Source organism: Semicossyphus pulcher, unplaced genomic scaffold (genome assembly GCF_022749685.1).
Source record: "Semicossyphus pulcher isolate SPU_LCO1_2020_fin unplaced genomic scaffold, fSemPul1.0.p SCAF_1, whole genome shotgun sequence".
Classification (NCBI taxonomy): Eukaryota; Metazoa; Chordata; class Actinopteri; order Labriformes; family Labridae; genus Semicossyphus; species Semicossyphus pulcher.
The window spans coordinates 17,820,540-17,844,438 of NW_027211603.1; the positions used below are offsets into that span (position 1 = coordinate 17,820,540).

A 23,899-nucleotide genomic window follows, 5' to 3' on the forward strand; every position below is an offset into this window, starting at 1 on the left:
ACAGCGGCTCTCAATTTATTAGGTTAAAAGTGTTCCATCAGCACAGACGAGGAGCTATTCATATATTGAATGACTAGGCTGGATCAGCTGTCTGACCTGCTTCTGTCACTTTAATGGGTATGATGTTCATTACTGCTCTGTTTCACTGACAGCCCCAGAGCTCCACCACTCAGTCCCAGGGTGTCCTCGTTTCCCACACACAGCTACAGGTTAAAAGGTTGGAACTCCCCGTGTGACACAGTTACACTTTTTAATTACATATTAAACAGAATAATCTCATATTTTACACATTATTCATATCAACCCCGTACTGTCTGCACATCGTAACAACAAACCATGACCCTAGAAGCTGAGCTGCAACTCTGATGCCGGTCAAGGAGCAGAAGGCAAAGTCTACAAGCCCGACTGAAACCTCCAGGATTAGCATTTAGCATCTTTGTTTCGGACGAAAAGAAAACCACTTCCATTTACCCAAACGGGGATTTAACCTGCGATTTGCACAGGATAAAAAGGTGGGTACTGCATTGCAAACGATGTCGGACCAGTGCACTGGTTGGTGAGTTACAGTCGCAGCCTCTTTATATCTTCACTTCTGAAGTCGATGCGCAGAGCGAGAACCTGACGCACCTCCGCCGGGGTCAGACGCCACGTCAGGGGGCCTGAGTTCGGACCCCAGTAATCCAAGATTTCAGTTACCTGCAGTACAAATAAATATATGTGAGCCTGTGTAAAAACCAAGACGGAGCATTCAGAGTCAAAAGTAGTAAAACCACACAGAGAAAACGTTTTTCAGTCACATCTACTAAAAATGATCAAGAGTGAAAGTACTTTAAATGCGGAAAATTGCCCCTGTGAGTGCTTTACTAAATATAATGTGACTCAGTGCTATTTTAAATGTATAATTTGCATTTTACGAGTAATTTGTTTTAGTTTTGGAGAGAGAAGAAGATCCCAGGCCTGACGTAAATTCAGGACATTATTATTTCATGGTCAGCATCTGTAGTCCCTACAGCAGCCTGGGGGCTCCTTTTCACTGTTGTATAAGGTTGAGGTGAAGCTAGTTTAAGATTCTGTCATTTTTAGAAACATTTTTAAGAAAAACTAGCACCTGGAATTTGTACATTTGCTTAGAAACATCCCCCTTTGGTATAAAGGTGCCATAAAATTACCTGTTATACAGATGCATATTCTATGTGAGAGTGAGTCTAAATTACCCGCTCCAGGTTGAGGATGGTGGCCATCTGTGTGAGACGAGCAAACTTGTCCCTGATGGTCCAGGTGGTCACAGTGGTGAGGTACGCCACCAGAGACCGCAGCTCTTTATCAAACTGCAGCCCTCCGAGCTACAACAAAGGATCAGCAAAAGATCAGAAACAGAGGATGGTTATAAATATATATATGTGACGTAAAAGGGTACAGATTTATTCAGAGGTTTCCTTTAAATACTGCGCAAAACAGAGAGAAGCTATCGTGCCAGTGGAAGCATCCTCTCCTGCAGGCCTTTCAGGACTCATTAATAAATCATTGCTGGAGGATTTTCACCACATGTGTGTCAGTGATGTGATGTGAAGGGAAGCTGAGGGTGCTGGGTGCCACCTGGTGGCTGCTGCTCACCCTGCTAAATGAGCACTTCAGGACGGTTTTTTCCATTTCAATAGATATCAAGCTGGTCATCAGGCTGGTCAGGGTGTCGTAGATGACTGGAGAGAGAGCCGTCTGGTGAGGATACAGGCAGGAGATTAAAAACCAGGAGGAAGGAATACATTTAGAAAAGTCTCATAGCTTAAGTGTTTCTCTGAGAGGGTACCTTAAACTCTGCCATTAGCTGCTCCAGGTTCAAGATGAGCTGCTGCACCCAGGGGTCATTAGCTTCATAATCATTAAACTCCTCCTGTGGGGAACAACAGCAGTTACAGCGACATGCTTCATGACCTCTGTTTTATTTTGGCTTTGTATCATAAGACTGTTTACCTCCTCTATGTTGTGTGAGATGGACAGAAAGCTGCTGATCCAGGGTTTCACCTGAGGCTTTATGGCTGTTGTGTTTAACTCAGTCAGGCCCTCCTGTGACATAAAATCAGAGGATATAATAACACATTTACAAGACATTCGATACTTTGTCTTGCAGCAGAGATTTAACTATCTCTATCTAACTTTCTAAGATTTATTTATGGAGAACGTGACCAGATCTCAGAGAAGATTTAACTGGCCGTAACGTTCCCATTAAATTAATTAATTAGACATTGTTTCACTCTGTTCCTTCTGGTTTATCACAGTAATCCATTAAGAACCACCAGATAAGAATCATTCCTTGTTGAGTAGTACCAGCTGTAAATAACTAAATAAAGTACTCTCAGCTGACAGGGAGTGATCAATGTATTTATGCATGCGTCTCCAACCTGTAAGAGATCCTTGAACTTGGCCGATGTGTTGACGAGGTCGGACAAACAGCTTTCAATCTTGGCTTGTTCCCCAGAGCCAGCGCCCTGATTGAACAACTTGGAGCAGTCGTTCTGCGTGAAGAGGTCAAAAATGTAAATATTCCCGTTAGGGTCGCACGATATTGGAAAAAACTGACATTGTGATAACTTTAATCATTTATTAAGTCTATTTTCCTCTCACAAAACAAAAATCCTCTCCTGTTTTTACCACTCTTGGTTCACTGACTCTGAAACCCGCATGATAAAGTAGAGAGAGCACAGGAGGAGCGACATGTTTCTTGTGGGCTGCAGTTGTGTTATTTATACGGTACATCGTCTTTCATTTCTAACGTATTCAAATGTATGTTTAATCAGTGCGGTCATTCAGGTGAGAGTAACTTTTGGAAACGAAAGCTCACGTCTCCTCCTTCCTGTCAACAGACACAACCTCATGCCGTGTGTGCTGCAGGTGTAACCGCTAAAAGTAAACACTCCGCGGCACGTCTGCTCCGTTACCAGCCCGTATAGCCACAGCGTAACAAGCACCAGGATGACGTGCCGCTGATTAGGACAAAACACACACTGAAAAGCTGCCATGTGTAACTAAAAGCCTGCCTTGATCATACTGCCGACATTATCTGTGATGGCAGCAGCGTCGCGTGCATGTTTACAGTGTCCAGGCAGGCGACTCACAGACTCTGTATGCACAGCAGCCAGTTCTCTCTGTGCTCATGGATGTACTAATGAGATATCAGATGGACTTTTGTTGCAGATTACTGATGGAAAATGAGAAAATGGCGAGTACTCCTTTTTGCTCCAAGCAACAATAAAGTAGCAGCTTGACCTGTAGCAGTAAATTTGCCTCACAATCGCAGTTCCTGTGATGTGACTATTGCACATGCGCACATAGCAGTTGGGATTGTTAAACATTTTATCATGCAGCCCTAATTCCCATTAGTGAGGTCCATTATAAATTACAAGATGTGATAGATAAAAACTTACCTCAAGGTTCCTCTTCAATGTCGTGATATTCTCACTGCACACCTCAACATTATTCAGGGTCACCTGGGATAGGAGGAAAAAATTTATCATTTGGAATCATTCATTTTCTGTCATCCTCGTGTTTGAATGTATAAATCTATCTGTATCTGTTTTCTGTATTCTACAGAGGACCGGTCTGGGGTATGAACTTTAAAGCAACGTTATGCAACTATATTACCCTAATATAGCAGCTTTAAAATACTTCTGATGTAATGCTGACTTGTAACAGAGAGAATGGTGCCGCTTTCATTCCCACCCAGCGCCCCAAAACGCCTGTTCTGCTCTGTGTAATTGGGTTAGCCAGGGCAAGATCTTATGCGGGAAGTGCTTAACCCTCATGACACAGCTGTCAAAAAGTCTGACACCAGTCTGAGCTCTCTGTTCTCAGTACAGACATCTATGCAGACAGGAGCTTGAATAATCGTTTCCTCCTTTGGCAGAAGAAACACTGGACCATCCTTCATGGAAAGGAAAGGAGTAAACACTGCCCCAGAAATGACGCTCCACTCAGCTGTTGTAGATTTGCCTGCCTTTCTTACAAAAATTAATGATTCACTCACACTAATTCACATTTGTGTGGAAAAATAAGAGCGCATGAGGAAAAGATTCCATTCTATGGTCTGTTATATACATTGTTTCACCGAATTAATTACAACTGCCTTCCGTAACTGCAGCCTGATTCTCTTCGAATGCCTTCCTGAATTACTTATGAGCTCTCTTTCACTCCTTTACTTGACGTCATGACATTTTACATGTGGGTCAAGAAGTTTGGGAAGACATTTTTGAAAGAAAAGGTTTTTAAAGTCGTGCTCTCCTTCACTCGGAGCCATTTTGGAAAATAAAATACGACTTTCTCTCTTAAAATAGAGGAGATTATTTATGTATATTTGATTTCTCACTTAAATAACTACTGCTTGTTTAAATGAGCGTCATATAAAGCTTTGCTAGTCCAGGAAACAATTTCTAAGAAACTGCCTGAGAGCACGGCAGGGATGTGTGCGTGTGTGTGTGTGTGTGTGTGTGTGTGTGTGTGTGTTGCCTGTTACCAGAAACGCAGCCTTGGCGTTCTCAGCGCTCTCGATGCCCATCGTGTTGAACTTGCCCTGCTGTAAGCTGCTCTGCATCAGACTGACCGCACTGCTCACACCACGCTGGATGTCCTGAAGCGTCGTAGCTGGGAAGCCCTGCCGCAGCTTGTTATACAACACCTCCCTGACAGAGACAAGCCAGCAAGAGTTCAGACACGCATGGGACGTGAAAGAAAAGCACTGAATGTGTGAACTGAAGTATTAAACAGTGAGCACCTGAAGTCAGACTCCAGCACAGAGTTGGCGTGGTTGATCATGGCACAGAGGCAGTCAATGCTGGAGCTGGATAAAGCTCTGCTGATGCACTTCTTAACAATATAGAAACAGTCGTCCACCATGCTGGAGGTCAGCTGACCCTTTTCATATGTATCCATGGTAACAGCCTAAAGGAAGATTTAGTATATTTAATGTGATTTCAATATATTTTGATAAGTAACTATTACATGTAATGGTAGAAATACGGTTAATTTCTAAACATTCAACACCTGAATTACTTCCACAGTAATGATTAAGTTTAATAATATGACATTTTCATACATTTTAAGTCTAAGCGTCAATTCTTAGGACACGTGTTGACAAGCCAACATTGTCCATCACAACTGAGCAAACTTTATTCACTGATAAAGACTGTTAAATATGGCTGGAAGAATTTGAAAACATTAGTGTTCCTACAATGTCCTCACAATCATGATGGACAATTTGAAATAAAATCATGATAAGTGATGCAGGAAAAGCAGAGATAACTACTTTTTTTATTCCACATCCTCTTCCTCCTTTTGTCAAAATCTGGTGCCTACATTACCCACAATGCTGCCATCTCTGCCGACTGTTCAGTCAAGAGATTCAGGCATGTACTAGGAGCCTAGGGCTTCCAGAAGAGGAGAGGGCTACAGATGCTCGGTAAGCTCTTGTAGTCCACAAGTCTGACTCAAGTGACATCATTTGAGGAGTTTCCCTTCGTGATTGTGTTGTCAAATATATACAAACATTGTACTATACTAATAAAACTGAGTAATGTACCTTGTTGACAGACTCTCTCATGTAGTACTCCTCCATTGGGATATAGTAGCCGATGACCTCTTGCATCGTCCTGCTCAGCATACAGTGTTTCAGTAGCTTCTCCACATTCTGCTGATGCTCTGAGAGTTCAATAACAAAATTAAAAACAAACTAATTAATATTTTTGATGAAGAAAAAGATTCTTAGATCCAATCTGAAAAAAAGGCATCTGCGTATGGACCACATGTTACTATAAAATCTACCCTGTGTGACGCTCTGGGCATCCCCAACTTCAAAGTCAGCCAGCATGCGACGTCGTAAAAAGCGCAGGTAGAGCTCTGCTCGAGCATTCATCAGGGTGACTTCTGCCAGGACGGGGTCCAGCTCCCTGTTCATGGAAGACAGAGGTATGAACCAAAACATCACAGAGACAAACATAGAGGGAAGCAGGATCATGCTGAGACAACACACAAATACCTAGGCTCGATCCTGTCGCCAGGAATGCTCTTCATCATGCTGCTCTGGACGATCTGAAACTACAGGAGGGAAACATGTTCACAGTGGGTGCAGGTTTGCAGTTAAAAGCATCACGTTGAGCAGTTCAGATGTCATGCACACCTTGTTGTGGTATCCTCTCTGCTGGATGAACTTGTCGACTATTTTCTGGGCCTGTCGGTCACATTCCTGCTGCAGGTGAGTGATGAGTGTGTACAGGTAGCCTGGACCGTAAAACGTCTCTACGATAGGCTGATGAGTTTCAACCACACGAGCAATGCCTGTAAACAGACAGCGACATATTGTAGGAGTGCACTCAAAGCAAACAAAGGAAATAAAACACAAAGACACACAGAGATCATCAGTCTTGTTTGTTCACCTTCCAGCAGCAGTGTCAGAGTGTCTGCAAATACCAGCAGAGCTCTCTTTTCGCCCAGATCTCCTCCTGTAGCCAGTTGCAGGTTCTCCTCTGCTTTGGACGCAAGCTGTTTGAGAAAAAGAGAGGGAAAAGTTTGAAGTTCATTTTTTAAGTCTAGAGGGACTACAGATGTGAATTAGCTTAAAGCTATAATCTCGTACGGTGCACTTAGGAGAAGTGCACCGTTTGGTTTGGATCTGCCACCAACAGGACAAGAACAGACTGCAACGGACAATCAGGACCTGCCCTCCATTCAGGACTTATACCGGTCCAGGGTCAGGAAACGGGCAGGTAACATCACTGCGTCACACCCCGGTCACAAACTGTTTGAACTTCCCCCCTCCGGCAGGCGTTACAGAGCACTGTACGCCAAAACAACCAGACACAGGAACAGTTTCTTTCCCCAGGCTGTCACTCTGATGAACAGCTAACTCAGCCAGAGTGTCAGTGACATGAAATGTGTAAAAACATAATCAGCTGTACATGTAAGTTATACAAACATCCACTGTGCATGAGAAATATGTTATTTATTATTTATTGTTATTGCTTAATTCACCCTCTTATCATTTATAATCACTACCTCGAAGGTCAATCCACATTCTCTGTAAATACTAAAACCATCTACCTCTTGTATATAACAACCTGATTCACACCTTTGCACTCTCTACTGCACCATGTGTGTCTAAGTGTCTGTGTTACCTTGTCTAACCTGTCCTTGTTTCAAAGTTTAGGATGTAAGTTTAGTATGAGTGTCTGTATGTTGAGAGCACAGAAAACCTAGAGTCAAATCCCTTGTATGTGCCCACATACTTTGCCAATAACGCTGAATCTGATTCTGATTCAAATGGTGACATTTATGTTTTAAACTGTGCATGATCCCTTTTTAAATTAAATAAATAAATAAATAAATAAGTCAAAGAGCAAGTAGACCACAAGAAACATTTCTGACCTGACTGCAGAGATATTGTCCAAAGCGGGCCAGACCCTGCTGGTGGAGGCCCAACAGTGGGAAGATCTTGAAAAATCGTTCAACTTGTGGCAGGTCAACTGCTGCTACAGCTTCATCCAGCTTCTCAGCAACAATGACTTTTAGTTTCTGCTCTGCCTCCTGCAGCATTACCAAACTGGCATCAACTGCACTGCCTGTGCAAAAAGGAAGCATTGGCAGAGTTAGAGTGCAAGCCCATAGAGAGAGAACAAAAGTTTAGATACACAAATAAATAAGATTTCAGTAATACGTCACTATGACAGAAAACTAGAGGCCTCTTACTTTCTTCTCCCTGCCTGCTCAGCTCAATAACTGACTGGTCCAGAGAGAGGTATCGATGGATGTGAGCTGCGGCCTGTTCATAATCTTCGTTACGTAGAGCTGTCTGCACACCGTCTGTGCAAAATTTCAGATCGAGGATGTCGTCAGCACGCTGGATGACGTTATATAGCTGTGTCTGGAGAAACAAAAAGATATATTCAAGGGGAGTGTATGAGATCTAGTACAACTAAATTGGAACCTTTCACATACTGTCAGCACCAGATGAAAATGCTACGTATTGCAGAGGTGTTTTTGATATCAGGTAAACAGTCAAGTTAGCAATTCATTAAATAAATACTGAGTATTAATGATATATAATGGTGTGTCTGTTTACCTTTGCCAGATCTAGCTGTCTGACTTTGCGGCTGACGTTTTCGGCCAGGCTGCAGGTAAAGGTGATCATGCCCGAGAGCTGACTGGCATCTCCTCCAATCAGCTGGAGGTTGGGCCTACAACAGAGCACAGAATTTTCTTTAAAAAACACAGAGTGCAGGTTTAAGCTCAGACAAATGATCATTAGGTGCATTTGAAACTTTACAAATCTGTACAAAGTGTACCCCATCCTCTGCAGCGCCAGCATCTTTGTGTGAATAGCTCCCTCCCGTCCCACCAGTCTGTCCAGCTCAGCTTCCACTTCTTTCTGTATCAGAAAACAAAACATGTAGTAAGTAACAAAATCAATTATTACATTTTTTACAAAAACACAGTAAAGTGGTTAGCTCACCACAAATTCAGTACATTTCAACCTGGCAGATCGTCTTCAAAATGATCAAAACAAACATAAATCCTTCAAAGAAACCAAGTATGTCTGGAAATCATCTATGCATGTAGATGTCTGATAAGAAGAGGAAGATAGAGTATGGTGAGTTGAATAACCTTCGGACACCATAGGACTTGAATATATAAATATGGGCTTGTGTGTCATGAACTTTATTAAGTAAGCTCTCAGGATATCTGAAAAATAATTTATTCTTTACTTCAGTTGTTGTGCTTAATGACACACAGCATCCATTATATGGACACGCAATCACTATTTGTGATCTACATGTCAATCTCTCTCTTTTTAAAGTCTCCCAACGAATTCATAATTGTTGAATATCTGGGGCTGTAGTGTCCTGTGTAGATAAAGGACACACTAAATATCTAATTTCAGTGGTATATTTCGGTTTTTAGTGAGGTTTTTGTTTTAAATATGTTCTTTTAAAACAATGGCACAGCATTTATTATAAGATAAGACATATATATGTTGACATTAGAGGCATCCTTGGTGGCAGCAGGGTATAGTATATCTTCAGGATGCCCCTATAATGACGGTGACAGATCTCAAAACACAAAAAGTTTGATCAATGACATAACTTAAAAACCAGCTGGTTTTGTATAAACAAACTGGAGCATTTGGAGACCAGAATCCCATATTTCATGGTAGCTAGACAGCGTTTCTGAAGTGTTGAGTATCCCGATTCAGCTGCTTACTGCTCCCGTTTTTCACTTTGTCTACAAGGTAGTAAACGTTAATTCTAGCCAAACGTTAAACTGCAAAGAGAGTTCATTAGCTTAATTCTCTAGGTTTATTTAGCCAAAACAGGTGAAGGTTTGGCCATCAGTAGTGTTTTGAGCCAGCAGTGTCCCGGAAGTTTACGTAGTGACGACAGTGACTGTCCACGTCAAAGAAATAGACGTTGACGGTCGTTTATACTAACCTCCTCCACGCAGAGCTGCTGGTAAACTTTCTCCAGGTCCTCCAGCTCCGTCAGGCCTGAGATGGTCTCCATACTCACAGAAGACACCGATCCAGAGTCGCATCTTTTTGCTGCCACGGGTCCGCTGTCAGCCATCTTCCGCCATCGACGTAGGAGTCAGGGAGAGCCTACGTAAATCGTTCTTAGGTTTCCCTGGGTTTTGCCTTCCAGGCAGCGCCTCTTCACAGGATAAATTGCGATAAAAAACAAGCCACGCTGCCTCCTCGTCTCTAAACTATTTAAATGTAATCCTAAGATTGACCACAATTTGTCCATGTCCGGGAATATCTCAAGATAAACTAATTTACACAGTGGGGTATGTATTGACAGCACACCAGCACTACCTGAGAGATTTAATTCTGGGATAATAACAGCTCTTCAATACGCATGCGCTAGACGCTTTAATATTGGCACCGGGATTTTAAATTGGGAATTCACCCAAATTACATCAAATTGACGAAAAATAAACTTTCTCCAAGATCTGGGTATCATCGGACTATTCGTAATTCAATTGTAATTTAAACATACATCCTCGATTGTAGTTGACAAGAATTTAGGCAAAGTTTCTGAGGATTACACAGACTGAAACGATATTAATTTATCATTTCAGTTGACACGGTTAAGGAGTGGAGCAGAGCACTAAACAAACACCAAACAAACGTATGAATAAAATTTTAGCTTACGGGGACTCTAGAGTCACAGAGGTCCTGATGCTTTAGGTTTGTTGTCCAAGATTCACTCTGACAAGCCTGATTCTGTACCACAGATTTGAAGTGTGAGAAGCAACACATACATTTTTACCGTTAGTCACTGCCAAATACATACAGTTGAAAATGTTTTTTATGCAGCTATCAGCGAAATTAGGGAAAGGTTTATCCTAAGTCTTATTCATCTGATGCCTAATTCAACTTGTTGAATTGTGTCCTCCTCACTATGGTTGTTTCAACCAGCCCAGGGTCAGTGGTGGTGGTGGTGGCATAGTGAGTGTTTATAGAAAAAGTTTCAAATGCCACCAAATTCCCTGTGATGAATTTCTCTCCTTCGAAGTTCTCACTTTTAAACTTGTGACCCAACCATACTTGCCATCATATATCGTCCTCCAAAACCAACGGGCAGCTTTTTAGCAGAAGTCCCTGCATTTTTATCCACTCTTGTTTTAAATTATGACAGTTGTTTTATGTGGGGATTGACTCAAACAGTACTCATGGTACTTCCATCAACACAACCCCAGATTTTTTATTTAAAACAGTCGATCAGCTGGTAAATCCAGCCCCTCCTTGTGCCCCAGTTAGCGATACAGACTGAGAGAATTTGTATCTTATTTTACTGCTGAAGTGGAGTCAATAAGAGCCTCTATTACCCCAAATTTTAATTACCCTGATGTCGATCCACAGCAGAATTGTTTTAACCAGTTTTATCAGTTTCATCAAATTACTTTAGTTGATCTTTTAGAAACAGTATCACATATGAGAGTGTCTTCCAGCCCTCTTTATGTGATACCAGCAACGTTTTTATTTAAAGTAATGGAATCGGTCGGGCCTTGGTTGCTTTCCATTTTTAACAGTTCTCTGCCTGTGTCCATCCATTATTAAAGAAAACTGGACTAGATCCCTCCCTCCCCCAGAACTATAGACCAATCTGTAAGTTACCTTTTATTTCAAAAAATTTTGAAAAAAATAGAGGCCAAGCAATTTCTTGCTGTGCTTGAAAAAAAATTCTATTTATAAAAAATTTCAGTCCGGCTTCCGGAAGTTTCACAGCACTGAGACTGCACTGCTCAAGGTAACAAATGACCTTTTAATGGCTGCTGATCAAGGCAGTGCTCAGTCCTTGTACTCCTAAACTTGAGTGCAGCCATTGACAGCATTGATCATGGCATCTTACTGGACAGACTGAGGCACTGGGTAGGGGTTCAAAATCATATTTGACAAATAGAAGGTTCTGTGTGTCTGTAAATGATTATGTCTCTGCTCTCTCTTATGTAAAGTATGGTGTGCCTCAGGGGTCAGTTTTGGGCCCAGTGTTATTTTCTTTATACATGCTCCCCCTGGGACACATCATCAACAAACATGGTGTGTCTTTCCATTATGCAGATGATACGCAGTTGTACCTGCCTGTTAAATCCACAGATCCGGGCATGCTGAGTTCTGTACACACCTGCCTGTCGAAGATTAAGAGCTGGATGGCAAGAAACTTTTTGCAGCTGAAATCAAGCAAAACTGAATTACTTTTAATTGGACCACACCACATGACACAGCAAATACTGCCATCTGCTGGTCCCCTACTGGATCACATCAAACCAGTCGCCAAGAATCTTGGCGTCTGGTTTGACAGTAATTTAAGTTTTGAGCAGCACACAACAAAGCTTGTACAATCATGTTTTTATCAGCTATATTTCCAAAATTCGTTCTATTTTAACGTTTAAAGACACAGAGACGATTTTAAATGCTTTTATATCATCACACCTTGATTACTGTAACAGCCTTTTTACCTGCCTAAGTCAAAGATCCATTGATCGACTTCAAACTGTACAGAACTCAGCTGCCGGGCTTTTAACCACAACCAAAAAATACGACTACATCACTCCTGTTTTAGCGTCTTTACACTGGCTCCCAGTATGTTTGAGAATTGATTTTAAGATTTTAATGATTACTTTTAAGTCTCTCCATGGCCTTTCTCCCATCTATAGCTCAGACCTTTTAGTACTGTACAAGCCGACACGTACGCTGAGATCCTCGGGCAGAGGTCTTCTGTACCAAATGCCAGACTGAAAACTAAGGGGGACAGAGCTTTTGATGTGAGGACTCCGAAGCTCTGGAACAACCCGCCAGAGGAGGTCAGGTCAGCTGAATCAGTGATCTCTTTTAAGTCCCTTCTTAAGACATACTTTTATCGGCGAGCCTTTCCAGATTTTACTTTTATTTTATTTTTTTTAGCATTCATCTAAAGGAATTTTATGTCATTAGTTCTTTTAAATGAATTTTATGTATTTGTTAAATGAATTGTTATCTTAATATCTGCCTGCTTGATTTTATGACCCGTCTGTTTTACCTCATGACCTGTTTGTTTTGCTTTGCTGCCTCTGTAAAGCACTTTGTAACTTCGATTTTGAAAAGTGCTCTTTAAATAAAGGTTATTATTATTATATTATTAAGTGATGCCAGGGCATCACTGTAAAGAGGCCAAATTTAAAACACCAGAAAAAGATCAGAAACATAGTCGACTGTACTTTGATTGTTTGCAAGATATATTTAGCTGAATTGACATTTTTACATTATTGTGTGTTTGAGTTTGTCTCAAAGCATTTATACAAAGTGTGAAATCTGTGATGACAGCAACATAACAGTCCAGTTTTTTAGCTGTAACGGAATCAGGAGGCTTTTCTTGTCCTGGAAAACTAGACCCGTTCTTCTCTTTCCTGCTGAAGCTCTTCCCATTTCGTCTCCAGCTCTGCCTTTTCCTTCTGCAGCTCTTCCCTCTGTATACTCAAGTCTTTAGCTTCCTCCATCTGTGCTTTCCTCAATGACTCAATTTGCTCCTTCTCTGCAGCTGCCTCCCTGGCATTCGCTGCACGCAGCTTCTCAATCAGCTCCCTCTGTTGTTGCAGAGCTTGAGCCTCCTCCCTCTGCGCCCTCCTGAGAGCTTCTAGCAGCTCCCGCTCTCTCCTTAACACACGCTTTTCTCCTTGAGATGCTCTCGAACACTTAAACGTACCTGTAAAAAGAGAGAAGGAGGAACGTTTACTCTTATTAATAGACTCAGCTTACATTAGCTGATTATAGCTGCTGGGAAAACAAACTGCTTTCTTTCACTTCATGTTTACTTATTTCTGGTTAAAATATAAAGGAAATATACTGTTAGAAAATACCTAATTCTACCTGTACTTAAAAACTCTTGCCATGTGGTAAAAACAGATTTTAAACAATAAAATACTGAAAGCTGGCATCAAATCTTAATCAGTTTCATCATTATGTTAATCTTGATCATATAGACCAGGTTTTTCCTGCATTTTTAAATAATGATTTAAAACCTCACCTGAACACTGACTCTTCCTTGTCGCTCTAACAGTCTCTGGTGGGGCCGGAGTGTCCCCATTAACACTTTGGTTCTGCCCATCGGTCCAAAGCTGAGAAAACACAGCCGGGTGTCTCTTTGACATGTGTCGATGCAGGTTGCTGGTGCTACCTCCCTCAAAGCACTGTAACTTCTTCATACAAATGCGACACTGAGCTGCATCCAAACTGTCCAGGTGCTGAAAATGCCTCCAAATCAGGCTCCGTTTACTCCGTCTACGAGTCATAGGGTGGTCACTTATCACCTCTTCATGTGTCATTTCTTCTGCTGGACCACCTTGTGCAGCTTCAAGGATTCCAGTGATAGCAGAATTAATATCAGGGTCATTCCCTGTGGTTATGGTGTCAGAGTCTCCGTCCTCCATAGCTACCTCCACTAAAGAAAAAGAGAAGAGGAAAGAATAAGGTATGATTAATGCTGCACTTAGTAATTAATTATTGATAAAGATGTGAATAAATTCATTAAATGTTAAATGTATAAAATGTCAGAAAATTTGTAAAATGACCTACAGTAAGTTCCCAGAGCCCAGTGTGACACTTTTAAATATGGGTAATATGTTTTCTCTGACCAACAGCGAAAACTTATAACAATGTAAAAACAGAGGAAAACAACAAAGCCTCACATTTGAGAAGCAAATACTTCAAATTCTGCTTGCTAAATGCTTTAATATACATCTAGAATAGTTGGCGATTAATAGAATATCTAATAAACAATATCTTATAATTTCAGCAGTGTAATTATCTTGCAGAAATGAGGAGGTGGGTTTAAAAAGCTACAGAAACAAACAAACATTGTATCTGTATTTCACTTATTCCTTATTCTATTATGAAAGTGGGAATTTATTACAAACAGAAACACAATCCTGAAAACCTCACCTGGAAAGTCACTACTCTCCGTTGCCCTGACAGTCCCTGGCGGTGTGGACGTGTCCTCATTAGCATTTGTGCCCTGTGACAAGTGGGACAGTCGTGTGTTCTGCCCATCGGCCACTAGCTGAGAAAACACCACAGGGTGTCTTTTTGACATGTGTCGATGCAGATTGCTGGTGCTGCTGCCTTCAGCGCACTGCAATTTCTTCATGCAAATGCGGCAACGAGCAGCAGACAGACTGTCTAAGAGCTCAAAGTGCCTCCATATCAGGCTGCGTTTACTTCGTTTACGAGTTACTATAAAGTCACTGATGGCCTCTTCATGTGTCATTTGTTCTACTTGTTCAGTCTCCAGGATGCCACTGAGAGCAGAATTAACTTCAGCTTCAGTTCCCATGGTAAGGTTGTCCGAGTCTCCGTCCTCCAGTGTCACTTCGACTACATAAGAAGAAAAATCAAAAGTTAGAATAAGTTATAATAATTATCTTACCAAAAGTTAAAACACAAAATTTATAAAGCTGTGTAAGCAGACTGCTGGCATGGTAGTACAGTGGTTAACAGGAAAGTTGAGGTTTCGAACCTGAGTTTTTCTGTGTGTGCATGTCTTCACTGTCACTGTGTGGGTTTTCCAGCTTCCTCCAGTTAAAAATACATTCAAGTTTGTTTTATCGGCCACTCTAAATTACTTGTGAGTGTGAATGTGAATAGTTGCCTGCCTATAATAACTCATTAAGAAAGGAGATCCTTCAGCATTTCTATTGAAAACAAACTTTTCCATTCAAAGTTTGTTATGTTGCTGATGCATACTGAAGACAACTGAATGCAGACAAACAGAATTTTAGTTTTATTTAACACTGGCTGACAGTGACATGTAAGTAAGTTGATCAATGTCTTTTTCACGAAACACATTATTATATGTCTCATTAGGAAGCGATGTGTTGATATTCATGATGGCAGATGTTTATTTGCATTGTTTTCTTTCCATGCCAAGTCAAATAGGTGCTGTGAACAAGGATACTGAAGTGTTCATAGACGATATTAAAACATTATTTAAGACGAGCTTATGCTGAATGAAGTAATCATACCGGAAGAGAACTGTTCACCGTCTGGTTCCATGTCTTGATGGCCGTCGATAAAGGTGCTTTCAGATACACGGCCCTTGATCTTCCTGCCGGCCTCGGTGGGATGCTTAACACGCAGATGTCTCAGCATGGCTGTGGTGGTGCCCTGAGCTTGTTTAGCCACTACACATCTGCAGAGCAGACACTGAAACGACTCAGAGTCTACGGTCGAAAAAAAGCGCCAGACTATACTTCTTTTACGGACCATGTCTATCTCTCGACCTACGTATTGATTTTAAAGGACATTGCGATTTTCACTGCTTGGTAATGTAAAAGTATCCGATTTAGGGAACAATTAGCATCAGGAACATTAGCGTTTGTGTTTTGCTAAGCTTTACCCATAATGCATTGCTGCACCCAGACGTAATATCCGGGGAGGGCGAACAGCCTGACAGTCATATTGACCTGAACCAAACTTTTTAAAATCGTGTTTTCGTGTTGCCGTTATGGGCTATTGACAGCACACGAATTGGCACTTCCAATGGCATCTACAACTCAAAATGTGCAATTCAACTGGTAAACTACTGTATAATCCTTTATAAGATCCGCTGCTTTGTTCTTTTATGTCATGTGTCCAGAAAGCTGCACTTTGAAATACATTAAATGTTGTCTGGTGGTGATTCCATAGTAATCAAGTGGAGACATGATGTAAAGCACTGCACTATGTAGTGAAGATATAAGTGATAACTTGGTGTGACTATAGATAAAGATTAGCATACTGCTAGCTCAGTCTACAGCAATGGCACATCTGGTCTGGAAAGAAGTTAAATGTGTAAAATGGTGCGAGTATTATAACTGCAATTTTAAGCTTAATAAAGACCTGTAATCAGTCAATGTATACTTTAAAAGACTTTTTCAGAATTACTGCACTGATCAAAGGCAATAAATGAATACAACTGTATTTATTAAAGGAAATATCTGTCAGGCAGATGAACAGTACAGTTAGCCAAATGAAATGCAACACATTGTGCTCAAAAAGCCACATTATCAATTAAAACAACACTAAATCTACACTAGATAAATATTACAGCTTTAAAAAAGAAATTCACAGGCTGGAAACACAAACACTGAGTGATGATAAACACACCAAGACATAAATAAACACACACAGTCTTCCTACTTACAGACAAATGTTAAATTCATTTGTGCAGCGAGCCAGCTGGTACACGCATCACACTGCATGTTAAATAGGTGGTCAAAAATCAGTGCAAAAAATAAAACAAAAACATCTGTTGAAAAGAAGGTAAACACTCAGGTGGAATGTATTTAAAAGTGGTGGGTTAAGGATCATTCTGTAGGCTAATGTGAAGTAAAGACACTTAGTGTAAACTTGATGTGTTGTTTTTTGTAAAGCACTGTTGGGAAAGCGTGAGGTAAGCATGTAACGTGTATGAATACATATCTACAGATCCTGTGTGGGTTAAAGAAGGGAACAGACCAATCATACTGTATATAACCAGTGCACCTCCTGTCTCAGGCCTAACATGACTGATTTTACAGCAGAACTGAGATTCAGTGAGTGTATATACTAGCTTAAACTTTTTCGTACTTCTCACTCTTGGTCTGAGTTACACATTTATACTCTCATGCACATCAAATCCAGTGGTTTTACTCAATAAAAAGATCAGTAAGGTTCTCAGGGTGAATGGTGGGTGGTGGCCCCACTCTCTGGATTTCAACATGTGTAATAACTTTAGATTGCATGAATATAGTCTTGTAAAAACAAATAAAATCACTTCAATATTTGACACATGTAAACATTTTGCAAACACGCCTGCTTCTACTTCTGTTCAATTTAATGTGATCCACACCTTAAATCTGTACTCTGAGCATTAAGCAGCTTCACATGTGGCTGTTAGAAGTTGGAAGTTTTCTTGTCCACAGACTAGGTTTTACCATTACTAATAAAAAGTTTATACGTATATTCTATATTATATTTAGTTTTCACATCCTTAAGTAGTGTATTTATATGCCAGTGGTAAGTGAAATGAAATAATGACTGGATGTATTAAGCATTACAATGTTTTTTCCCGATCTATAAAGACATTTAACTACTGAAATCCATCATGAACTCAGCTCACTACAGCTGCTCCATCTGTGAAAAAGGAAACTACAAAACGTCTTGCTCTTTTCTCACCTTCACGGTGGAAGTATTACTTATATTTAAAATTTAAAAATGACTTTCAGAATTGGTCATTTTGAGGGGCAATGCTACAAATTAGAGTTTTTATTATTGTGTTTTCTACATAGCTTATTTTACTTAATCCCTGGTATTTTATCTATGCCATGAGACAAATGCCTACAAGCCCCTCTTGCAATCACCCCACTTTCAAACATTTGCATATTATTACATTCAAAAAATTAAAAAAATAAAACTAAACTCTGCACAGCTCCATTATTCTCATTCTTAATTTAACAGAGGCTGAGCTCCAGCATCATTTGAATTCTGCCAGTCACCACACTGCACACAGGGAAATCATTTGTTAGTCAAATCACCTTCCTGCTGCTGTATTCACATTCGTGTCTGTAGTAAACTCTGCCTTTCAGAATAAGGTGCTATTGTAGGGAATACACGAACATCAAAATACATTCATTTCTGAAAGTTACAAATAACAGAGATTGAAATGTTTTATCAGTTGGACTGTACACCAACAGGTGTGTTTTAAGATGAGACCAATGATTTGGACAAACTGAGAGGGACTTATCTGTCAAGCAGGTGAAAATAAACATACTCATAAATATAAACATTGTTGTTCTCAACATCTCGCTGACACAAAACTGTGCAGCTTGAAGAAGGTTTATACTAATTTAACAATTCTGTTTTAATATTTGAATGTATTTATATGAATTTATTTGTATTTTGAATGCTAAAAAGAGGAAATATCCACAAAAATGATCTTGCAGACTTCAGGAAGAGCTCTGCTCTTGTCCAACTGCAAGGTTGCGGTATGAGCTTAGTTGAGCTAGCTCTGAATATCAGTAAAATACAACAACCTACATGTTTGTTAAAATTCAGACAAGCGGCTTAAAAATGATGAAGGCTTGAATTTAATTTGGTTCCAGGTGATATATCACATATTATTCTGCTGTAGTCGTGACTCCATGAAATCGAGCTTTAGTGAGTGAACACAAAGACAGTCTATGTTTCGTGACGGCACAGATAGTAACGATGTCTACATGGGCACTGATAGATTATAATAAAATTACATGGCTTTAAAAATATCTTCTGTTGAGAATGAGAATAATGGAGCTGTGGTAAACAAATTTACTGTACAAACAAATCACAACTGTGAGAGTAAAAATATTCCCAACACAATTATGTTTTCTTTTCCCCGATGTGAAAAAGAGTAGTCATAGGTGTAAACGGCCTCAGCAGCTGAGTTAAAGGGAAACATTCAGAGCTCCGTTTTTAGTAGCGTTGCACTGGGTGTATAAATATATTTAGTTCTTGTTTCTCTGCAGAGCCTCACACAGGTTGTGATTGGGATCTGGCTCTTGACTCATGATCTCAACACACTCCCACTCTCCCGTACAGCTGGACCGCTTCACCGCCTCCACCACCGTCTGCACATACAGACCATCCTCAAATGTTGGAGCCATGGCGACTGGTCCCCGTGCCCACGACCTACGCTCCTCGTGAGCCTGAAAAGACTGTCTCAGTGATTTCACCATTGAGCTCAACCCCTGCAGGTGAGGCAGCGGCATCTCTTTCACCTCGGGTCCTGCCCACCCACTATCGCCTAGCAACAGCTCCTCACCTTTACTTCCATTGAGTTGACCAAACAGTTCCGTCCCCCTGGCAACCAGTCTCCCTGAGGATCCAACCACCATGACCTCGTGCACAAACGACCCCGGCATGTTAAAGTTGAGGGTCACAGTGCAGCACACGCCACCTGAACTCGACACGGATCCACCCATCAACATTTGGAAGAAACAAAAGTCGTCGCTGGTGACGCGGCGGATGCCTCGGATCAAACCGTTCTGTTGTACGAAGGTCCGCAGTAAACCGTGAACACGCTGGGCTCGAGCACCGGTCAGATAGCTTAAAAGGTCAATGATGGCCGAGCCGACAGTGTGCAGACCGCCTCCTCCCATCAGCTCCTCACACGTCCAGCCGTACGACTGATCCAGGAGGCTCGGGCCGTACACTCGGACATCACACACTTGCATGTCGCCAACATAACCCTCCATAAGGAGCTGACGCATTGCAACGAAAGCTGGCAGAAAGCGCAGGGTGTTACCCATAATGCTGAGCAGCTGGGGGTAGTATCTGGCTGCAGTCACCATCTTGAATGAATCTACAGCAGTCGCAGCTTTTTCGCACACGACATTCTTACCTATACCTGCAGACAGAGAGGGAAGGAAAGGAGAGAATACAGTTAAGAGAAAACTGAATTTGAAGATGAACACATCTCACACACTGACATAAAACTCTTTCATGATTTTTGGTTGTCTTGTAATGCAACATAAAAGCCATTCAACTTTTGATTTCCTTCTTGGAATTATTCTTTTATGTTTAAGGTGAAATTGTTTTACATACATTTAGTTGTAACCTCCAATAATATCAGTGACTGTTGACAAATTTCAGAAAAAGCTGTCAAAATAACACAGTTCAATTCAATTGCATCACAAACCAACTTACAGCCCCTAAAGGCCCATAAATATGATAAACTAAAACAGTTTGAAGACAACAAGGAAGGACTGCATTTGTTTAAGCTATTTTATCAAAAATGTTAATTATGTGTTTGTTAAATAAGATTTGAAGTCTAGGTCGACCTGGTGTCTCAGTGCTGGTCATGCTGTGGACTCGATTACCTTAAATGGCATTACTACTGTCCAGTTCCTGTTGTTTGGGATGAATAAACAAAATGTAAATATTCTCCTGAAACTATATGTGATAACACAGTAACACTGATAGCTTCAGTAACGGTTGGAGGTAGTACTGTGTGTAAGTACTTTGGTGGGGACTCACTCAGGAAGTTGCAACTAAAACAGGAAGCTGAGGTCAACCCTCAGGAATTCCATCAGTTATAGTAAGTGAGCTTTATAGATCTCGTCTGATACAACATGATGATGCTTGCTTCAAGATGAAGCTAACAGATGTGCTGAGACGTGGAGATTTTCAAGTTCTTGTCTGTAGTATTTGTTTTTGTTTCCCCCACCTCAAATTACTATGTCCCGTTGTCACGGCTATGATGCTTAATATAACCTCAAGGATAAACCCAGAGAAACATGTTACAGAAGAATTCAGCCAATTAAAGTATATATACAGTATATATTTTGGGGGGAACTGTCAAAAATGTCAAATCTGTTCAAGAGGAAACCTGCCACGCCCAGCTGGGTCAGGTCATATGAACTCTGATTCCTCAACAGCGCAAGTTCAAAACTCAATTTTAAGACATTTTAACATGAACACAAAAATGTCTAATTGTTGTGTGAAATAACAAATAAGCTGTTATTAAATGAATAACCTCCAAAATTACTTTTGTTATAGAAATGCTGTATGTTTTAACACTTGTGTTGAGTGACTACATGCAGGTAAGCTCAGCAAGCCTGTAAACATTAAATAAGCCTAATGTTCTTAGACAAAGCAGCCTGGCAAAAAGAAAACAAGTGTGGATTTCAGTGTTTTTGTTTACGATGTCTTACCCAGTGCTTTGACAGCGATCTGCCTGGTCATTGAGGGTGGAATATAGATGCAAACAAGGTCGACATCTTGGTGCAGCAGGACGTCATCAGATCGGCTGGTGTGAAATGGGATGCCAAGCTCCTTTGCTAAGCAGCACGCTTCCTCTTCGCTTCTTCCCCAGAGTGCATGGACCTCAAAGCCTTCAGCTTTCAACAAAGGGACCAGCACTCGGGCTGTGCTCCCTGTGCCAAACACACCAACTCCTGGCAACATGGTAGTGCCACTTACTTCGACCTTACATGTCAAATATGGTCAGCGTCACAAACATCCCAACAGCCGATGATTCACTTGTCTGCCAAATATGCGTCTGGAAACCAAGGCGAGCTCAAGGTACCTGTATAAATAAAGATTAATGAAGCTTACCAAAATAAAAATATATAAATATATATAAAATATGTATATATATAATAACATCCATTCATCATTCAGCAAAAGCACTTACATTACTTCAAATAGTTTCTTTACTGTACTGCAGGGTTTAAGACCAGATACCTATGACTGTACTGACAAACAGGACAAACACGTCTGATGGAGGTCTGGACCAGTTTTTTTTCTCAGCAGTCTGTGACAGCTACTTATATTATGTCCTGCTGCATAGTTAACATGCCATTCCTCAGACAATCCACACCCACAAAAAGTAAACGTGAGCTCTACCTCTGAAGCAAGTGCACTTTATGTCAGGTAAAACACTTATTTGGTGGCATTTATGTACAGAAACTTGCACACAGAAAATCCTAATTTTGATTTGCCTAGTTATTCACTAAGTTAAATATTAGATGATGAGTCTGTGTTGCTCATCTTATCTGATGCCCTCCCAGCTCTTCATTTACTTGAAGTAATTTCCCAATCTAACTATTGTGGACCTGAAACTGTGGTGTAGATTTCAGTCCATGTAATTGCTATTAGACTGCAGCTGGCATGTGTGGTGGGAGCACCTGCACTCGTATTGTATATCTTTGACAAGGAGGGTGAGCAGTCTTTTCTTTACCGCGCTGTACTGATGTTGAGGAAATACAAAAATAATGTTTTTTTTCTATTTATATCGTTTTAATATGTATTTATGTGACGTTCCTACGTAATACCACACTTGTCTCCCTGCAGCATGACAGTACAACAGACTGATAAAGGCGTGAGTGCCTGTGCACCTGCAGTACCTATGTAGCCTTTAACTCCACTGCAATGCATGAGGATTCAAGCTCCGTAGCTAAACAAACATACATTAACCAGTCTGACAGCAGCTGAGGTCTCTCTCTGTTTCTATCACACACAGACACCTATGAAAAGTGACCTAGCTGTGCTGTGTTAAGATAACTGTCGGCTCGTCACATAACAAAGCCATGTCTCACGAAACTGTCCCCGCCGAGATCAATAGTTATATGGGCATTAGCCATAAATTCAAAGATGCCAAAAACTAGCCGAAAGTGACCACTTCTTGATTTAATACAGCGCGTATGCTTCGGATAGCTAGGCTTCACTTACACTGAGCTAGCAAGACTGGGTTAGTGATAACGTTAGCTAGCACGATTAGCTAGCCGGGCCAGACAGCCGCAAAACGAACTCAAAAAGCTCCAAATAAGTATGTGTACTTTACAGAGTTAATATCTAGACTTAATAAATGCAACGGTCACTAATGTTGTAGTAAAAAGAGTCCATAAATAATAGTAACATAGGCTTACGTTTCCTGCTGTATTCACCGGGACAACATCGACAGTGGTTATAGGTGCTCCACCGGGCGCTGCCCAGTTGCTAATGGTAACTTCAGTCGCAACGACAGGACCGTGGGGACTATCAGAGATATTACAAGAGGCTGGAGATGGGTCACTAGCAGAGAATCAAAAAAGGTGAGCACGGTCGCCTGTACACTCGAAAATATGGCGTGTAAACACCAAACACACGGGATGTTGACCCTGTAAAACGTGTTCTTTTTCAAATAATCGTTCAGTAACAAAAAATATACAAGTTAACATATGTTACAAATTTAGGTTTGCCTCTGAGCCAAGTATCTAGCTAGCTTGCTAGCTAGCTCGCTAGCTTGTAGCTTACACTTTACAAACACCCTTTCAAAAATATATATAGAAACTTCTGCTGCTATCAGTTTTAATTGCAAAGGATACTCAAAAACAACTTAAAGCAGGCTTATTGTGGTTTATGTAGGCTAGAATTCACGTCTGGTATAGTCTTGTTTGTATTTAGGTTTATAATCCAGTTTACTTTGTTTTTCAATATTCACTAGACATGGATTTCTAATACAATGAATGGAAAGTGTCTACCAATACAACAAGTAGCCCAAATATATTGTTCCCTGTAATGTTTCGATTATCTCATTAACTGTGAAGCTGCAATAACACCTCAAAATAAAATTCTGATGCCATTAAATTTTTTTAATAAACGTGTTTGCTCCAAGAAGCATATCTACCATCAATGTTTGTCCAAGTTGATTCAAATTAAGGTCAGGATGGCCTAATCTTTGAAAGATACACATTTATTAATTTGCAAGGTCTTTACACAATTTTTAAAAAGTATAATAGTTAGTCAAAAACCTGTATACTCTCTTGTTAGCAGCAAAAGACCTACCAAACGTAAGACGTTACAAATTCCCACCTGACACATTAAAACTTATCTAGATTACTGTCTGAC

The 23,899-nt window shown here is 40.7% G+C and overlaps 3 protein-coding genes across 4 annotated transcripts; all 3 read right to left on the reverse strand.

Annotated features, from left to right (window-relative positions):
* Nucleotides 1-231: 231 nt before the first annotated feature.
* Nucleotides 232-9,614, reverse strand: cog4 (component of oligomeric golgi complex 4). Its single transcript, XM_069660851.1, has 19 exons — nt 9,471-9,614; nt 8,328-8,410; nt 8,105-8,219; nt 7,732-7,906; nt 7,411-7,604; nt 6,423-6,528; nt 6,167-6,324; nt 6,026-6,084; nt 5,812-5,936; nt 5,570-5,688; nt 4,766-4,932; nt 4,508-4,673; nt 3,423-3,485; nt 2,400-2,513; nt 1,972-2,064; nt 1,808-1,891; nt 1,615-1,716; nt 1,215-1,343; nt 232-696 (listed from the first exon to the last, which is right to left on the reverse strand). Exons 1-19 carry the CDS (start codon nt 9,603-9,605, stop codon nt 562-564), a joined length of 2,322 nt encoding a protein of 773 aa, XP_069516952.1. The 5' UTR covers nt 9,606-9,614; the 3' UTR covers nt 232-561.
* A 3,141-nt stretch (nt 9,615-12,755) lies between these two features.
* LOC138592105 (uncharacterized) lies at nt 12,756-15,905 on the reverse strand. Its single transcript, XM_069662734.1, has 4 exons — nt 15,538-15,905; nt 14,459-14,890; nt 13,545-13,958; nt 12,756-13,223 (listed from the first exon to the last, which is right to left on the reverse strand). Exons 1-4 carry the CDS (start codon nt 15,779-15,781, stop codon nt 12,907-12,909), a joined length of 1,407 nt encoding a protein of 468 aa, XP_069518835.1. The 5' UTR covers nt 15,782-15,905; the 3' UTR covers nt 12,756-12,906.
* A 585-nt stretch (nt 15,906-16,490) lies between these two features.
* On the reverse strand, nt 16,491-23,019 carry gfod2 (glucose-fructose oxidoreductase domain containing 2). 2 transcript variants are annotated; one of them, XM_069657909.1, is made up of 3 exons: nt 22,939-23,019; nt 21,223-21,596; nt 16,491-19,916 (listed from the first exon to the last, which is right to left on the reverse strand). In XM_069657909.1, the coding sequence occupies exons 2-3, from the start codon at nt 21,473-21,475 to the stop codon at nt 19,015-19,017; spliced, it is 1,155 nt and encodes a 384-aa protein (XP_069514010.1). In that variant the 5' UTR covers nt 21,476-21,596; nt 22,939-23,019; the 3' UTR covers nt 16,491-19,014. The 2 variants fall into 2 exon arrangements, with proteins under 2 accessions (XP_069514010.1, XP_069514012.1); XM_069657911.1 differs by lacking the exon at nt 22,939-23,019 and adding an exon at nt 21,705-21,751.
* Nucleotides 23,020-23,899: the final 880 nt, after the last annotated feature.

Bases quoted from the DNA above. Each gene is read 5' to 3' on its own strand.
- cog4 (XM_069660851.1), bottom strand. From the start codon at position 9,605: ATGGCTGACAGCGGACCCGTGGCAGCAAAAAGATGCGACTCTGGATCG. The intron at 6,529-7,410 runs GTCAGAAATGTT...TTTCTCAAACAG, and splicing joins GACAATATCTCTGCAGTCAG to CTTGCGTCCAAAGCAGAGGA. The intron at 1,344-1,614 runs GTGAGCAGCAGC...CCTTTGTTGTAG, and splicing joins TGAAGTGCTCATTTAGCAGG to CTCGGAGGGCTGCAGTTTGA.
- gfod2 (XM_069657909.1), bottom strand. From the start codon at position 21,475: ATGTTGCCAGGAGTTGGTGTGTTTGGCACAGGGAGCACAGCCCGAGTG. The intron at 19,917-21,222 runs GTAAGACATCGT...CTCTGTCTGCAG, and splicing joins GATCGCTGTCAAAGCACTGG to GTATAGGTAAGAATGTCGTG.
- LOC138592105 (XM_069662734.1), bottom strand. From the start codon at position 15,781: ATGGTCCGTAAAAGAAGTATAGTCTGGCGCTTTTTTTCGACCGTAGAC. The intron at 14,891-15,537 runs GTATGATTACTT...CTTCTTATGTAG, and splicing joins CGGTGAACAGTTCTCTTCCG to TCGAAGTGACACTGGAGGAC. The intron at 13,959-14,458 runs GTGAGGTTTTCA...CTTTTTCTTTAG, and splicing joins GGAGAGTAGTGACTTTCCAG to TGGAGGTAGCTATGGAGGAC.